The 18683-nt window shown below is 41.3% G+C and overlaps 1 protein-coding gene across 1 annotated transcript in view; it reads left to right on the forward strand.

Annotated features, from left to right (window-relative positions):
* Positions 1–18683, forward strand: part of FTO (FTO alpha-ketoglutarate dependent dioxygenase) — a 199595-nt gene that overhangs the window by 10255 nt on the left and 170657 nt on the right. The window contains exons 2-5 of the mRNA XM_069968450.1: positions 8253–8330; positions 9719–10307; positions 12133–12264; positions 17589–17668. Of these exons, the coding sequence (XP_069824551.1) occupies positions 8253–8330; positions 9719–10307; positions 12133–12264; positions 17589–17668 (879 nt within the window). The remainder of the gene's footprint in view (positions 1–8252; positions 8331–9718; positions 10308–12132; positions 12265–17588; positions 17669–18683) is intronic.

Genomic DNA, 18683 nt, shown 5'->3' on the forward strand with positions numbered 1-18683 from the left:
CATGGCAGACTGACAGAAATACTATGTGTGAACATAGCCTTAGACTATATACATGTTTCCTAGGAAGCCCTGGGGTTGCATCCATCTTCTTCAGCCACTGGGAATCAAATGCTGAGCATTCAAGATTTCATGAACCCGAACTTACTGTAGTTTCCTCTGAAAACTTTTCTTTTTCAATCAAGTTATAAAACGCTCAATAGAACAAGTACATAATGTAGCGCTGGAAAACACATGACATGTAGAAGGCAAAAACCATGACTAATGGTGAGTCTGTCTGAAACGTGTCAACCATTGGCTTCCACATGTCGTGGGTTTTCTTGCTATTATTAGGCTGGCTTCACACTGCCTTAAAGGGGTTGTCCGGCGATAAAAAATTATTCACAGAATAACACACATTACAAAGTTATACAACTTTGTAATGTATGTTATGTCTGTGAATGGCCCCCTTCCCCGTGTTTCCCCCCACCCACGCTAGACCCGGAAGTGTGGTGCATTATACTCACCGCATGTCGTGTCGTCCACGGTCTCCGATCGTCAGCAGTGACGTCTTCTTCGTGAGTCCGGCGGATCTTCCCGAGTGCCGGCAACCCTCTGCAGCGTCATCCGAAGCTCAGCCGCGATTGGCTGAGCATAACTGTGCTCAGCCAATCGCGGCTGATGACGCGGCCACGTCATCAGCTGCTCAGCCGCGATTGGCTGAGCACAGTTATGCTCAGCCAATCGCGGCTGAGCTTCGGATGACGCTGCAGAGGGCGGCCGGCACTCGGGAAGATCCGCCGGACTCACGAAGAAGACGTCACTGCTGAGGATCGGAGACCGTGGTCGGCACGTGAGAGGTAATGTATAGCGCACCACACTTCCGGGTACACGGGTGGGGGTGGTGGGACACGGGGAAGGAAAAGGAAAGACAAGGAAAAATGCCAATAAAAACGCTAGTGGACAGATGTTAGCTGGAGGTCAATGGAAGTTTATGGTACGCGTTACACACATGCCATTTTTTTTTTTTTTTTTTGGGGGGGGGGGGGTTCTCTCCGTTCTGGCATTTTTGAGGCTCTGTGGCAGTTTTTCCAAAACACAGCATGCTGAGGGTGTGGTATTTTTTCTCCCAGTGGGATTGTCCTGGTTGTCTCAAAAATGCCATTGCTGTGTGTATGGCGTGTCCCCCCCCCCCCTTTTTCTGGCGTTTTTGTCCCCCCTTTGTGGTCAGGTAGCTAGGTCATATGATAGCAGAGGAAAAAAAGTTCAGCACACAAAAACGCTTAGACCACAAAAAAAGATCATTCACACATAAAATCAAAAACTCTAGAAAAACGCGTATGCATGAGAGAATTACATTGTGGATTTTAAATTTGGGTGAATGGGCAAAGGTTTTAACTGTCAAGGCTGTGCTTATATATATATATATATATATATATATATATATATATATATATATATAGTAATATATATTACAGAGACCCTGATGCCAAAGCATGCATTGGAGGTGATACGACTGTCTTGCTTTTTTAGTCTATTGTGTAATACTGCTGTAGTGGTGCTATTGGGATGCAGACCAGTTGCAGCTTCCTGTGGTCTGCAGGTGGACACCCTTAGATTTCTGGAGTTTACCGTAAATATTGCTTTTGTTCTTGTTTAAGCGCCCCCTGGTGTCATTTTGATTCCCCTACAGAACGTCCAGTCCTGAAATGACTTAAATCGCTGTCAAAATGTTTCATATTTTGGTGTAAACATTACATAGAGCCTCCTTACAGTATAACCCAGGGTCTAAACATTACATAGATGCTTAGTGAACCTAAAACTAGTCCACAAGTTAATCTTTCATAGTCACCCATGCTAAGTGGTACAGAGCAGAATAAATTGTAGTTGTTCTACTATATATTGTGTGATCTCGAGCTGAACATTTTCTAGGTCGAGTGGGTAGAACATGCAATATATTATGTCACTTATATCTTTTTTTATGATAAAAAAAGCAGTTTGGATAGTTCTTGAAAAATATAGCCACCCAGTACTGAAAGAGGTAATATCAAACACTTTCCTATACTGAATTACCCCTTTAATTCTTCGGAAAGAATCCTACAAAATCTATATTCAATTGTTGTGCTGAACTTATATAGTTTTATGGCAGGAACCATGACAGAATGACTGAGCTGTATCTGCTCTTATCCCTAGCATATGCTCCCACCAGGACAGAGATTGTCTTTATCATATAACCCTGTATGCCCACTGTCCAGAAACATATGACCATTGCACAACCTTCTACAGGATCCCCTCCATTGTGTGTAGCATTGCATGAAGACAAGGATTTCTATAGCGGTTTTGCTTCTTCAGCCATTAGGTTCTGTTCTGCAGCCATAACCAGAGGTAACACATCAGTGACATCTCTATTGTGCATGCAATCCTCAGGAAACCTCTAGGTGTCCTTACAGTCCTGAGAATGAGTCGCCTCTTGCATTTACCTATTTGTCCTTTCCTGCTCCTCCATCAGGAAGTTTGTGTAATTGGGCAAAGGGTGGCAGCTAATGTATTCCCATCCATTGTGAGAGGCATTAGGGCCCAGCGCCATGTCCTTCTCACAGCCACAGGCCTGTTAATGGAGCTGATCTGATGTAATCATTAGCAGGAAGCTGCCACTAACTACAGTGCTTACAAACACCCAAGGTGCACAGGATCGTGACTAACTTCACATTCTGCGAGAAATAAAGCAGGACAAAGGGCCGCGGCAGAATTGTGCTTAAGCCACTTACCAGACAGCTAGTTACCTAACCACTGCTTAATACATCCACCTCTACAGTCTAATGCCTCATTTCACACTATTTACTGGCATCAGCCAGACGAAGGAGAAGCTGGCGATGGGTGAACACTGTCCTTATCCTAATCTACTTACATACATCTCTTACATATAGATATATAATAAACCACTATCGTATCTGTTTACTACACCTATAACTACATATGTAATTCTGTACATGTCTTATTTTATGATCTGTCTGTCTGTCTATCTATCTTTCTATCCATTTATTTATTAATTATCTCTCTATTTATTTGGTATATATCTCATATCTATCTATCTATCTATCTATCTATCTATCTATCTATCTATCTATCTATCTATCTATCTCCTATCTATCAGGTATCTATCTAGCATTAGTAACAATTTGCCAGTTGTAGATTGGCAGCACCTTTAGCCCAAAATGATGGCCTATGTTGTTGCCAGTCTTTACCTCCAAGTCTTGTGTCAACTGGCTCCTCAGTTAAACTGTATTGTGTCTGTACTGGTGGGCCTTGGTCTAGTACATGTTGTGGAATATTAGGGTATACTATTAGCTTGTAGTAGTACACAGGTGTGGCAGTGTCCTCACTGGGTCAGTGCTTGCATGTTCTTGTTGTGATGACAGCTGATCTCCACAGGCAGTAACAGCCGCATTCTTCCCTGTTTCCCCGAAAAAAAAAGACATCCCCTGATAATAAGACCTAGTAGAGAATTTGCTAGTTTGCTAACTATAAGGCGTCCCCTAGAAGTAAGACCTAGCAGAGATTTTGTTTTGAAGCATGCCTGCTGAACAGAACACCAGGGCGTGCAACTGTGATTCTTTTTAGCCCGCTGCCATTGTCCCCTACCTTCACTGTCCATTACAGAGCAGCTGCATGCAGGACATGGAGATCGTCACCTGCCACCAACCCTGATGTTCCCTTCTGTGGCCGTCACTTACAAATGTGCAGGCAAGGCATCAAGAGGCCCATCGCTTGCTGCCATCCCCGTTGTCCCCTACCACCAAATGTAGAGGTGCACACAGTCTGCTGTTATCCCGTCTCCTGCTGCCACACTGTACACTGTCACTGCTGTGCTGTGATGAGCTCCCCCTGGTGGTCCGAAGACACAGTACTGTTCCTGCTGTACAAGTGGTCCAGGAACTGCTGTGGGAGATCGGTACAGTATATAATAAATATTCATTGTTTTTGTTCACCAATAAATGTGAATGCGTCTTCATAGAAAAATAAGACATCCCCTTTAATAAGACTTAGCACATTTTTTAGAGCTAAAATTAATATAAGACAAGTCTTATTTACGGGGAAACAGGGTTGTAGGTGATCATAGGACAATTTCTTTAAATTTCAGTTCTCAGTGAGGCTGCAGTCATACATGTGGCTGCATTAATGCACCGATGCATTTAACAGTGGCCACTAATGCCGGCAACATCACACATGAGGACATTGGGCACATTCGTTTACTGGCATATACAAACACGGCCTGAAATGAAAAGGCTTCTTTTTAGATAGATTTTACAATCCATCATTCAGTCTTTACATATGGAGTCTATGCAAACACTTCTCTTCATAAAGTACGAAAGAATCTGAAAAACACAAATCCAACGCTGGGAAATCATAATGCTTCCGGGAAATCAGTGAAAATTGTGATCTTTTGAATAAGCTAGGAATGGCCTAAGGAGATTAGAGTATTTAAATATCAGTAACCAGAAGCATTAAATGCATCACAGATAAATGTTATGGATTAGAAAGGGGTTTTTTTTCACTTCTTTTTAGAGTGAATAGTGTTTCCAGATTTATATTGAAGATGGTATAGCACGCTTTAGGCAGGAAATAAGCTGCGTGTTTCATCGCCTGTGTACGTTCCAACGCTATTTCATAAGTGTGACTTAACACTTCCACAACCACACAGGGTCACTGCACGTGAAAACACATTACTTCTCCTCAGAGCCCAAAAGGTTAAATGTTCTTGTGCTTGAATGGCCTCAATGATGGCTGCTAATTACTCTGTGCATATGCATGAGGGTGTGGGAACCACGCTGCTGACTTGTTTATTTCAGGGAAGCAGCCTGGTGTGAACAGTTACTTGGATGAGTTTGGTAATGGATGACCAAAGTTTATCTAAATATCTCCTTCATAATAATTCACAAGTGTGAAGCCATGATCATTAAACCATAGGTTTACTGTGTAGAAGTCCTTCCTTTTAGTCTATTTAAACACTATTACAAATATGTTAACTCTTTAATGTATACTGTCTATTATGTTCACGTTTTATTTCGTCTGGGCATTAGTAAGCAAACACATTTACTACACATGTGGCTCAACCACAGCTGTATTAACACAGTCACCAAACATAGGGCTAGTGTATAGTTCATCGCTGAAGTGCGAAACATTTGTATGTATATTTTTATTTTTAGACTGGAGGCGTTAATAATGTTACAGAAGACATACATATCATTTGTATGGTTAGTTTTGTTTGTAAAAAGGCTGGTCTTCCTGGGCACCACTCTTAGTAAACAGCTGGTGATGCTGGGACTAGCCACAGCTAGCCAAGCATTTCCACTTTAGGGATTGCATTACATGGCTGCCATTCTTGATAAAAGGGGATTATAGCTTTAGGAAATAAATTTAAAGAGTACTTGTCATGAAAAATAACTTTTGAGATGTCGTTAGGTATGTCAAGTTATTGATCACAGACCACTGTGATCAGGAGATATACCAGGAGAGAGAGTACAATGGCCATGCCATCCCCTCCCCAGCCATATCTCCATAACAGCCAATTCTGACAATGTAAGTCTATGAGACTACAGTCATTAGTGGCCTACCGGGGAAGTCGATCATCAAAAGTTATCTGTCGCAACAGTTCTCACTGCTTACATCTGATCAGATCAGAAGATATAGCCTGGAAGAGAGCGCAGCCAGCCACTCCCCAGTTGTCCACTTAATCTGACGATGCAGCCTTATTGACTTACATTGTTGGAATTGGCCGTTACAGAGATATGGCCGATGAGTGAATGGCATGGCCACAGCAGTCTCTCGCCGATGATATCTCCTGATCACAGCAAGTCTATGAACAATAACTTGCTGTGATCAATAACTTTTGACATGCCAAATGACATGTTATTAGTTATTTTTCATGACAGGTACTCTTTAAAAATGAGTTAGGGTGCTAGAAAAATAAAACAGGCTCTATACTCACATTTGCGGTTTTCCCACAGCTGCCATTCCGATGTTTCCCAGTCCCAGAGGAATCGGGACTGCCTGCTCAACCTATGACTGGCTAAAGCAAGGACCAGTCTCTGTCAGTGACTGAATGAGCAGTTTCTGCAGTGGTGAGCCGTGGGGACTGTGATTCATCAGAGTGACAGCTGGGGGCAGTAAGAGCGGGTGACTTTTACATTTCCATAGATATAAATAAAGGATGCCTTAAAGGGGATTGTCCTGAGATCTAAAAGCTTTTGCTTTTCTTGCTCCATGTCGCTTAAAGTGTCACTGTTTAATTTTTTTTTTTTTTTGCAGAAATCAATAGTACAGGCGATTTTAAGAAACGTTGTAATTGGGTTTATTAGCCGAAAAATTCATTTTTATCATGAAAAAAAAGTTTGGAACTCTCCTCCCCCCCCCCCCCCCCGTCTGCATTGTTCGCTATGGAGAGGGGAGGGGTGGAGGGAGATGAGGCACCAAAACAGGACAACAAAGAGTTAATTTACAGCTACATCACCAGGCTATCTCCTCTGAGGTCAGCACTGATCTGTCTGACCTCTGAATAACGCTTTCACACAGTTCCCACTGTGTAATCCTTTGTTTTCTGCTGACAACCAATCTCCCTCCTTCCTCCTCCCCCCTCTCCTCCATAGAACAGACAGGGCCTGACTGATGTAAACAAGTCGAGATTTCCTGATAATGAGCAGTGGATAAGAGAGAGGAGGGGGGACCAGGGGAAAGGCTTTTTGAATGCAGATAATGGCATATTTGCCTAATAAACCCAATTACAATGTTTTCTAAAATCGCCTGTACTATTGATTTTTCAAAAAAATAAATGAAATGAAATGACAGTGACACTTTAACTTCCATATCCGTGTCAATCCTGCTTTCTCTCTGCAGAGATTGACCCCTAACATAAGAGACCCCTATACAATCACCATATGACATAATATGTGTATGTATTTATTTATTTTATTGGCTGAATGTAATTGAACAGTTTTTAAAGGGAATCTGTCAGCTGTAAATCACGTTCCAAACTTTTAACCCTGTTAGATAACTGTTATATCGAGGAGACACATTATACCTTTTATATGTCTATTCATGCTTCCAAAACATTGCAGAGTGTCAGAGAGGCTTTTCCAAGCTCCTGATCTACAGCAGGCTGTAAGACCCTCCGCACTCCCACCCTCCTATACCTGACCCTGCTTGATGGACAATCAGCTGCAAGCTGAGCTCCATGCAGAGGGGGGAGGAGGTGTTACAGTTTCTGGCAGAACAGGCGCTTGGGAAAGCCTCTCTGACACTTTGCAAAGGGTAATGAAAGCATTTTTGTACATTATGCAAGCACAGAATAATATATGAAAGGTACCATGTGTCTCCTTGACCTAACATCTATTTAACAGTGTCAGCAGTTTGGAACCTGAATTACAGCTGACACGTTCCCTATAACTGCATGATCCTATGCTGTGATTTCCTGTTGTGAGGAGGAGACTGCACCGTTACAGAGACTATAAGCTGAAACAAGAGATACCTTGGCCAAAATCATTATCCCTATTGTTTTTTGAATCCTAATGTTTTATATATTATAGGTAGCCAGGGGCTTCATGTGGCTTATTTGTTAGAATGAGCCCAGCATTTCTCCAGGGTACATACGTTGTGTTTGTTTAAATATCCAGCATGTTCTCTCCATATTTTTGCCAAAAGCAAGAATGAATTTTGGCAGAAAAAAATCGATGGAGAATATCGAGAAAATGATACTTCCTGTGCAGCACCATTTTTCAGTATAACCTCACAATTCATTGTTATGTCCATGACTGTGCATATATTTCTTTGTGGGCTATTTTATTGCTTAGAATATGAAAAAAAGATGATTTAAATGTGAAATAAAACACAAATACTGAAAAGTTAGTTACACAGGGAGAATAAGTGTGGCGTTCACGCTTGCTGTAAAACAGAACAACTGGCGGCCTACTTGTGGGATGGTCCATCGGCTGTCACAGTAAATGAACAATCTAGGCAAAAGCATCTATCCTGTGATATGTTAGCCCCCTCCACGGTGTTCAATCTTGGACAATGTTGTACACTGTGGAGGTGACCGCCTTAAAGTGTCACTGTCATCATAAAAAACGTTTGACATGTATATAAAGCCAATGAAACCTGTATATGGGTTACATTTTTATAGGTTATGATGATGATCAGTGGTCAGTGGTTTCTTTTTGCAATAAAAAAGATTTAATAATACGTTGTTGTTGTTGTTGTTATTATTTATGTTTCTTTTTAAGAAACGAAAACTTCTTCAGAAGCTTCATGATGTTCAGCTTCATTATCTTACACCAAAGGAAGATGGCTTCAATCAGCTGGTAAGTACTACAGTGAATATGCCATAAACTTCTCAGATAGGACATCTCTTAGTATTTACTCACATCACAGAAGATGTAGCTTCTAGTAGAACTTGAAGTTGGGGTTATTTCCTTTCTAGTGATGTAGGCATAGCTGGCCTTAGTGTAGATGGCACCCTGTGCGGAATCTGCTTTCGGCGACCCAGCCGCAGACACAGCACAAGCAGAATCTCAGAATTTGCAGGACAAAATGCCCCCACACAGTATCAAGTCCCCAAATACATACATAGTTATCTTATAACATTATTACCTCCATGCAGTGGTCACACATTGCCTCCATACTGCTACTGAACATAACAGTATCTATTACCAATTATACCACTATATAATACTGCAACACCATGATCACTACTATTACAGACTCTATAAGAGAGTGCAGTTACATCCAGTTACTCACAGGGGGTGTATTATCTGATTTGTTTACTTTTTCTCTACATCCAGCCTGAGCCATTTTCCTGGCCATGAATTCTTTCTCCAGAATCTGCCAGAGAAACATTTTAGGCTCCTTTCTCCAGCACATACACGGTAATAGTTAGGTCCCCTGTACCCCAATATAGTTTTATTGGTCCCCTGTACCCCTCTGTGTACACCGTTTCATAATTTAGCCTCTGAACAACTACACACATAAACACTGTTTGACGGGCTCAAAAACAATGGAACAGCTGTCTGTTCATGGTCCATTGTGATTTGATACATTATTTTATGACAAACTAAGAAGTTTAAACCCCTGACTAGGGATGGTCCGAACCCTCCGAGGTTTGGGTTCGTATGAACCCAAACGCTCGGCATCAGATTCCTGCTGTCTGCCCGCTCCGTGGAGCGGGCGGATACAGCGGGATGACCGCCTGGAAAACTGGGATACAGCCTATGGCTATGGCTGTATCCCAGTTTTCCCGGCGGTCCTCCCGCTGGATCTGCCCCCTGCACGGAGCAGGCAGACAGCGGGAATCATTACCGAGAGTTTGGGTTCGTACGAACCCGAACCGAACTCTGTTCGGACCATCCCTACCCCTGACCCTTTAATTGTTGAATTTGCTTCTGGTAGCTGTTAATGGAGACTCTTTAATATGTGATCCAAAGAGATGACAATGCAATGCAAATAAAGGAGGCTACACCGAAATATCTATTAGGAAGATAACAGGAGCCTTAGGAAAAGCCAATAGAGTTAAAAGAAGAGGCCGAACCGTCCAAAATTAAATGGCGAGCATTCGGGTTTGGTGAACACCTCCGAACTTTAACAGTTTGGCCTCTGTATATGTAACCAGTTATAAACTTTTAGGCCACTGATATGTTCTTTTTCTACATCAATGAATGTATCTTCAAGCTAAACCAATATATTGTTGTTCCAGTGGAGCACAAAATACGTCAAGCTGGTTCTTCAGGAAGCTGATCAGACTCCTGCAGAGTTGCATCGTATTGTCCAGAAGGCATTTCTTACATTACTACATCATGGCTGCTTGTTTCAAGACCTTGTGCAGCTGAAAGGTAAAGACATATTAACTCCAGTATCTCGTATTCTGATTGGCCAGCCTGGATGCACCTACAAATATCTGAACACAAGGCTGTTTGCTGTGCCATGGCCAGAAGATGAACACAATCTGAGTTACAGCACAGAAGACATTTCTGATGCCTGCAACGCATTTTATGAGTTGAATAAATTTCTACATCTTCAGACAAAACGTGAGTTAAACAAATTGGTAAAAAGCGAGGACTGGACAGAGCCCTCCGGTGAGTCACATGAGCAGCTATCCTCAAAGGACAAGGAGGAGGAAGTGAGATGTTTTAATGTGACTCTGATAAATTACATGAATCCACAAAGCATGTCCTACCTTAAAGAGGAACCATATTTTGGCATGGGGAAAATGGCAGTGAGCTGGCACCACGATGAGAACCTTGTGGAGGGATCTACAGTTGCTGTTTACAACTACAGTTACCAAGGTCAGAGACGTCTTGATCATTTTGGTATTTCCAGTTAGGATTATTAAAGGGGTAGTGCGGCGCTAAGAAATTATTCACAAAATAACACACATTCCAAAGTTATACAACTTTGTAATGTATGTTATGTATGTGAATGGCCCCCTTCCCCGTGTTCCCCGCCCGTGGACCAGGAAGTGTAGTGCATTATTCATACCTGATTCGTGTCGGCCCCCGTCAGCATTTCTTCTGACAGTGATGTAATCTTCGGGAGACCGGCCGACCCGCTCCTGCTGTCCCTCAGGCCGGCCCCCCTCTGCCGCGTCATAACTATGCTCATCAGCTGCTCAGCCGCAATTGGCTGAGCACAGTTATGATGCGGCAGAGGGGGGCCAGCATGAGGGACCGCAGGAGCGGGTCGGCTGGCCTCCCGAAGATTACATCACTATCAGAAGAAATGCGGATGGGGGTCGACACGAATCAGGTATGTATAATGCACTACACTTCCGGGTCCATGGGCGGGGGGCGGGGAACACGGGGAAGGGGGCCATTCACATACATAACATACATTACAAAGTTGTATAACTTTGGAATGTGTGTTATTTTGTGAATAATTTCTTAGCGCCGCACTACCCCTTTAAACTAAAAGGTGGGAGGTCTACATCATACTAGTTCTTTTACTGCTCCATTACATCTAAAATAAGACATGGGGCAACTTTACAAAAAGTAAAAAAATATATATATATAATTTTTGTTTTTGGTTCCTATACAGACCCATATGTTTTTAAGGCACCAGAGCACAAACACTCTTGGACACATTTATTAAAGCGGTTACCCAGTGCTAGAAAAACATGGCCACTTTCTTTTAGAGACAATACGACTCTTGTCTCCAGTTCAGGTTCGGTTTGCAATTAAGCCCCATTCACTGGACTTCAATGGAACTGAGCAACAAAACCCCGCCCAAGCTGGAGACAAGAGTGGGGCTGCCTCTGGAAGAAAGTGGCCATGTTTTTGTAGCGCTGGATAACCCCTTTAGGGTAGCTTCACACACACCGTATCACAGTGAATTTTCTGCTGTGATATGCAGCAGATACGCAGCAGATTTGATGTAAATAACTGAACACAGCATCAATTCTGCTGCGCATCGGTTGTGTGTGTTAGCACCCTTAATGTGCTCCCTTGTGTACGGAAAATGGGGATTTTTGCACTTTTTAACAGGCAGACAGTCCGCTTGCCTCATAGGCAGGCAGAGGTAGGTGCAGCAAGACTGGCAGGAGGTGAGGCCCCCACCTGTGCCTCTTTTATGATTCACGCCTGCAAACCATAGCAGAAATCTTCACCTGCTCCGGAGCAGGTATATGTGTGATATCTGTGCCTGTCGTTCTGCAGGTATAGATCACCACCAGATTTACTAAGAGGTGTGAGCCTCTTAGTAAATCCGGCAGGCTGCATGGGGTCAGGGCTATTTAGGACAGGTGTACAAGTATGTTGGTCTCGATAAATGTCCCCCTCTGTGTAATCTACATAAAGTGGTATATTCTGACACAGATTGTCACTTCCTAATACTATTCTTCTCTCCTTAAAAGGGTTGTCAGAGTTATTTTTACATGTGTCGGCACGTGGCCCGTTGCTCCATTCATTCTCTATGGAGCTGAATGCTTTACTCGGCTATCTTTGGTGGCTCCATAGAGATTGTTATTAAAGACTTTTTGCTAAGAGCTGGTAATCCAATTCACCACTATGAACTTCTTATATACTCCTATTGTTCACTTCAATGTAAATCTCTGGCATGTATTATGATGACATGTATTACTTTCTGTTTTTCTTACTTTTTTTTGTTTTGTTTCAGATACAATGGACACATGTGAAGAAGAAGCTAAGGATTTATCAAAGTGGCATGTGGGTCTTAAGATAGCTTGGGACATAGAGACTCCAGGTCTTGCTGTACCTTTAAATCCAGGAGACTCCTATTTTATGCTTGGTAATATAAAGAAATTGCTGTATTAGTATGTGTTTAGTGTCTTTGTATGCTATGCTTCTATGCAAGTCGTTTTTTTTTTCTGTTTATAGGTCCTAATACTATAGTAAGGTTTACCTGAATCCCTATGATGGAGACCTTAGTGACAAGCTGCGATGCTAAGGTTACTAATGAAGAGTCAGAGAAGCAGTACATGGGGGTAGGCACTCTGCTGTCAGCCCCACAACACCTGTAGAGTTCCCTCATTGCTCTCACTTATTTGCCTTCCTGCTTTATGCTGTCGTGATTGAGCTTTAGTATCAAGTTTTATTTCCATCTGCAAACCTTAAGGCAAGACACAAAATATAGATTACATGGCAGATGCCCTACAAAGCTACGTTATATCTCATAGCAAATAACTTTTCATATTTAATAGTTCTCCATGTCTGTAGGAATAGGGCTAGCCTGAAATAAATACTGTATTGATCGGTATCTGTTTACCATGACTCTCAGTTTGTGTTATATCCCCCTGGTAGGTATGAACCTTTTTATAGGCACCAGTGCAGCCCTTTTTTGCTAGGTTCCTTTTATTCCTGCTTATTTTGATTTATAAAACTATTTAATAATGACCTGATCTATTCTAAATAAAGGCAGGGGGCCCATAAACCCACCCTCAACTTCCTTGCATTGATATTCAATAGTTACACTCTAGTATTAGCCCAGTCATGTGGACTCAGGACTCATAATATGAGAATTGAGTAATATGTTCAGCTTATCCTCTGTAATGCCTCTGTTAACTCTTTGGGCACAGGGGTATTTCACTTTGCTGAAGTTACAATGGTTTATCATGTAGAGGACAGTAAATCTCTCCCATCATCAGAATACATGACCTGATACTTGTTTCCGTTCTTCAGTGCTTTATCTTGTATTAGCCCCGGTCCCTATGGGTTCATACTTTGTGGAAAGGATCTGTAGCTTTATTTTCTTTCTTTTTTTTCTCTGTAACATAAAAATATGAAACATGTAAACGGTCCTCAGGCGTCTGCACGGCCAATATTTTGTTTTCAGTCTTTCTTCTTGACTTTCCTCCCTTCATCTTGTTTCTTACTTTATCTTTTTACTTTGCATACTAACATGATTTATTTATTTATTAAATATAAAATAAATATATAAATAAAATCCTTAAGTAAATACAATATTTCACTCCTTCAGATTAATAAAGAAGAAAAAAAATCATAAATTGAAGAAAAGCATTTTAAAAACTGAATTTTTCTTCAAGGGTAGAGGATACCAAATATATATATTTTTTACCATACCATCTTTACATTGCTATAAGTGATGCCTTTTTCATTGTTATCACACTTAGGCCGTGTTCACATGCTGTAAGACACCAGCCGTTCTGTGAACCGGCCAGATCACAGAACGGTCGGTGTCAGTGAAGATCATCCCGGCCGGATGATCTTCATTTCTGATGAATTGGGATGTGGGCGCATCCGTGCGCACCCACATCATAATTTGCCGTTGCACACAAAGAAGAGGGTGTGAACTGACAGGTTCTCTGCGGCCGCCATTCAATGAATAGCGTCCGCAGTAAGCTGACATGTCAGTTTTTTTGCGTGGCCGCTAGTGATCTTGGCCGGAGCGTATATGATGTGTATACACTCCGGCTGGGATTCCCTCTAGCTGCAGCACAATATAAGTTCAGTATTAATCACGGCCATTGTTGAAATCGGCAACAACGGCCGTGATTAATACTGAACTTACGTTGTGTGAACATGGCCTTACACTGTATTAAGATTCCATCTCTGAGGAGGGACACACATATATATTTCTCAATATTCTGCCCAAATTTGTTTAAAAGACAAAAGTCTGTATTTATATTGCCAAAAACAGCACAACTTTTGTACACGTCTGTCTATGGTACTGCAGCTGAACCCTGGCGTCAAATTCCAGAAAACCCCTTCGAGTATAAACAGCCAATTTCATTGTAATCTGTTCAAATTGGAAATTTCAAAATGAAAGTCACAACTGAATACAATAAAGGCAAGGGAGGATAACATTTCCATTACAATGTTTTCTTCTTTCATTTACCTAACATATGGAAAAATCCTTTCATTAAAGCAACAGACCTTTATAGTAGTATATCCTTATTAATCTCTCGTGTGTCTTCTTTATAGCATTTCGCAGGATTCTTTCGGCTATTAATATGATATTAAATTTACAGGGAGGGGAGCTATGAAATTTTAGTGCTGTCAATTAGAAAATAATGATATAATTTCCTGCCTTATATGACAGCATTAACTCTTTGATTTATACAGCGGCTATGGAAAATGTCCTGATCGGGCGCTGATCTGTTTTGCTGTTTGATTGACAGGCAAGTTGCCAGGGAAACACGTTTCATCTAGCACTCAGCGTTTAAACCAACTCACAAACATTTGGCCTACGGCCACTCATTTTAAGACGGCTTCTCCTATTTTGTCCCTGTGTCAAAAGTCACTTTGCAGGAATAAATAATGCCCTGCAGCCATTCTCAGAAAGCCTTGTATATGCAGGGAGATAGATTGGTTCTCGGCAGCAAATAAAGTAAAGATAAATTGGCGCACGGTTTCACCTCTTTACCCTCACTTGGCCCTTGGTCTGATTTCAGTCACTAAAGAGAGTGCTGAAGGGAACGTGTATACAGCATTTCCAAAGCAATAATTTTGTGCTGGGAGGTCGTTTGTTTCTGAATAGTTACAACAGAAGCTGATGGCAATAATAAAATAATACGGTGAGACAACCTAAGACACCTTCATCTCCAGCGCTGTGACAGCCATGTCTCCGCATTGTCACAGTACTGTGGAAGGGGATCAGTTGCTCTTGTGTCGACAGTGAATGATTACAGAGGATCTGTCAGCTCTCCTGACATGTCTCTTTTAGAAAATACCTGTTTACTCTAGGAAATAATCATTCTGGGGCATGTTTTCTTAGAACTTTGAATTAAGCCTCTCCCCTGTTATTCCTCCTGGAAATATAGGAATAAATTGTTCGTGGCATTTAAAGGTTTGAACTAAGGTAGATGGCTCCTTTTGGCAACAAACTGGTGGCCTCTAGAAAGTGATTTTGGGATGCTCAATGGTTATAATAGTAGTCATGGCCTCTTTCTCTATGTTCCAATACAATACTGACTATTAGGGCAGTAATGCATAAAAATAAAATTAAAACCATTATTAAAATTCAGCACTACATAAAAATAAGTAAGGCAGAGGAGTTTGCACTCTCATTCCTCCAAAGACAAAAACATAGTAACAGTTATGAAGGGTGACATGCATTCATTCATTCATTCATCCAGCCATCCATTCATTCATTCAGTTCAGCCTATCAGCGTCCTATTAGACAGAGCGATTTTTAACGACGAACAATAAACAATCGCAAATGAGATTGTTTATCGCTAACCTGAAATCGTTCACCTTATTACACAGAACGATAATCGTTAGATACGATCGTTACTATGATTGTTTATTCCTTCTGATCCCAGCAAAACAATGAACAATGTGCAATTACACTGAACGATTAATGAAAAAATGCAGAACTTTAGCGAACGAATGTGGAATTACAGTGAACGATTAGCGAACGATTAACGATAATTTTAGGTTCAGATCTAAATCAACGATCAACGACATACAAACGATTTTTCGACCGTTGCCTGCAATTACACGGAACAATTATCGTTTAAATTCGAACAATATAACAATTTTTCGCACGATAATCGTCCCGTGTATTAGGGCCCTTAGTCTGCAGTACAGAAATACAGGAAGGCAATAGAACCAACAAAGTAGAAGCTAAATTTCTTCATTTTAGGAGAGAAAAAAACCTTCCTGACTTCAAATCTAGCATCTGGAAAAAAATCCCTAGATCATGGACCCTTCTCCAGTAACTTGTGACTATAACCTGTAATATTATTAAAATTCAAATTTGTATCTCAGCCCTTTTAGTGAATTTACCGTGACAATGTCCTCTGGCCAAAAAAAAAACAAAAACTCGTCTCTTCTGTTACAGTAAAGAATCCTCTTCTATGTCAGTGTAGAGACCTTCTTTCTTCTAGAAGTAGAGGCTACTCCCTTGATATCCTTAATATAAAGTCCTGGCTATAATAGATCATTGAAGAGGTTTCTGTTTTGACTTTGGTTTCCTACCTGTAAATGCAATGTTATATGTAGCCAAACAAGGTGCTATGAAAGATACAAATACTCCTCAAATCTTAAAACGTTTTATACATCTTATAAATGTTATGTTGGACTTTGAGGCAAAAAAAAATTGCCTGAGTCCTTAATGCTGTAGTTGGCTGTGTCCTGAACTGAACTGAAGCTCCACTTGGTGTCTTAATTTTTTCTTAACTTCCTGGTTTGGCCTTTCCCAGTTTACACTATGGGGGAGATTTATCAAACTGGTGTAAAAGTAGAATTGTCTTAGTTGCCCCTAGCAACCAATCAGATTCCACCTTTCATTTTCCAAAGGACCTGTGATGAATGAAAGTGGAATCTGATTGGTTGCTAGGGGCAACTAAGACATTTCTACTTTCGCACCAGTTTGATAAATCTCCCCCTTTTGTCTCCTGTGATGTCTAACTGACTCTGTAGAACTGTTAGATGGCTTACAGCTTGTTCAGCCAATCAGAGCTGAGCAACCCGAGTCATCTGACAAAGGGAGGCTGGCCTAACATGGCTCAGACCAGTTTCCCTCTTGATGATGTCATTGTCACAAAATGGCTGCCACAGAAAAGCCTGGGGTCATTAGGTAAGAATGAGTTTACTTCACTTCCTGTTGGGGGGTTGAGGGGGTAAAAGATAGGGAAGGGAGGCAGATAGGTGATTGAAGCATATTGATTGAAGTTATATAACTATGTTATATTTTTCAATAACTGGGAAAAAGTTTTTCATCGGAGTACCCCTTTAATGGTGTTAAATGCCCTTATATCTTACTCAAGATCTCTGTACTGTTTTTCTGCTCTATGAATCGGATCACTTCCTGGTTTCCTCCCTGCTTTGTCCATGCACAAATGGAGACCAACTGCCAGTACTTCCTGGAGATTGCAGTTGAACTGAGCATGCCTGACCCACCATAGTGGGTAGCAACCAAGGGCAACAGGTTTATTAAAAAAGATCTCTCAAACAGTACAGTTTTAAAAATGCATAATGCATCAATTTATACTTATTCTTAGTTTTGCTTTTGCGTGGTGTCTTACGTGTCCTGTAAAGATTGCTTATTATCCTATGACTGCTGAGTAACAATAAGTTTGCTCTTGATTTGTCTAACTAGAAGTCTATGAGTGATTTTCATGTTGTGCTTTTCCATTGATCTTCCTACAGATAACCTTAACACGACCCATCAACACTGTGTACTTGCCGGCCATCAGCCTCGGTTCAGCTCCACACACAGAGTAGCTGAGGTCTGCTACTTTCATTATGTTGTTCCTCATGATATGCCTTTAATAGTACAGGCAATGATGTATGAAAGTATGTACAGTAATGTACAGTATCTTATTGCAGAGAAATGCACTTTTTTCCAGACTTCCTCCCTTCTTCTCCTGCCTGTGTTCACTTACTCGTTTCACTCGTTAAGAATTCACTAAAAAAAATCAACAGACGTTGTTTTTGTGGACCGAGGTGAAGGATGTAGTGGGGAGGAGAAATTATGCTTTTGTCCTACATAGTATTTTTTTTTTTTCTCACTTTCTCACAAACTTTTTAGTCAATGACCATTCATTCATTTAAAACCATTTAAAAAAAGAGAATAAACTAAAATTATATGGAGAAGGAAGTCAACCAAGCCCAGGTCCCATGTAGTCATGTATGGTATATAAAGATGGGCCTCTCTACCTTGCAGAAATATAAAGCTTTATGCTTATCATTAAAGGAGTTGTCCCCTAATGAAAACGTATTACCTATCCTCAGACAGGTAATACCTATTCTTACTAGCTATCCTCTGTGTCATACAGGCCTATGGAGTCGGAGTCAGAGCTAATAAAAACACTTTCTTCTATACATTTAGTTAGAAAGAGTGAAGCATTTCCTTCATACAGTATACCTGTAATAAACCACTGGCCCTATTAGATAACGGTGGTTGGTGGAAAAGTTGGGGTTCACTATTTGGCAGTTTGATTCTGAGCTGGAACAGTCCATCGTGTGTGGGGGGGGGGGGGGCTATGGCTGCATCAGGCTACATGTGTGTTTGAGAGAGAGACAGAGACAGACAGACATAAATTGAAGAGGTATTCTTGGCAACGGTGAAACAATGGGGGGGGGGTCATAATAATAAAGTCCTATTTACCCTTTCCTGCGGCCTCCGTCACAGCTCAAGTACCCCTGCCAATATCCCGATCCTGTGATGTCACGGCCCCACTCAAAAATGCCTTCTCAGCCAATTAAAGGCAGGGTACAGCTGCAGTCACTGATTGGATGAGC

This window comes from Dendropsophus ebraccatus, chromosome 4, assembly GCF_027789765.1.
Source record: "Dendropsophus ebraccatus isolate aDenEbr1 chromosome 4, aDenEbr1.pat, whole genome shotgun sequence".
Classification (NCBI taxonomy): Eukaryota; Metazoa; Chordata; class Amphibia; order Anura; family Hylidae; genus Dendropsophus; species Dendropsophus ebraccatus.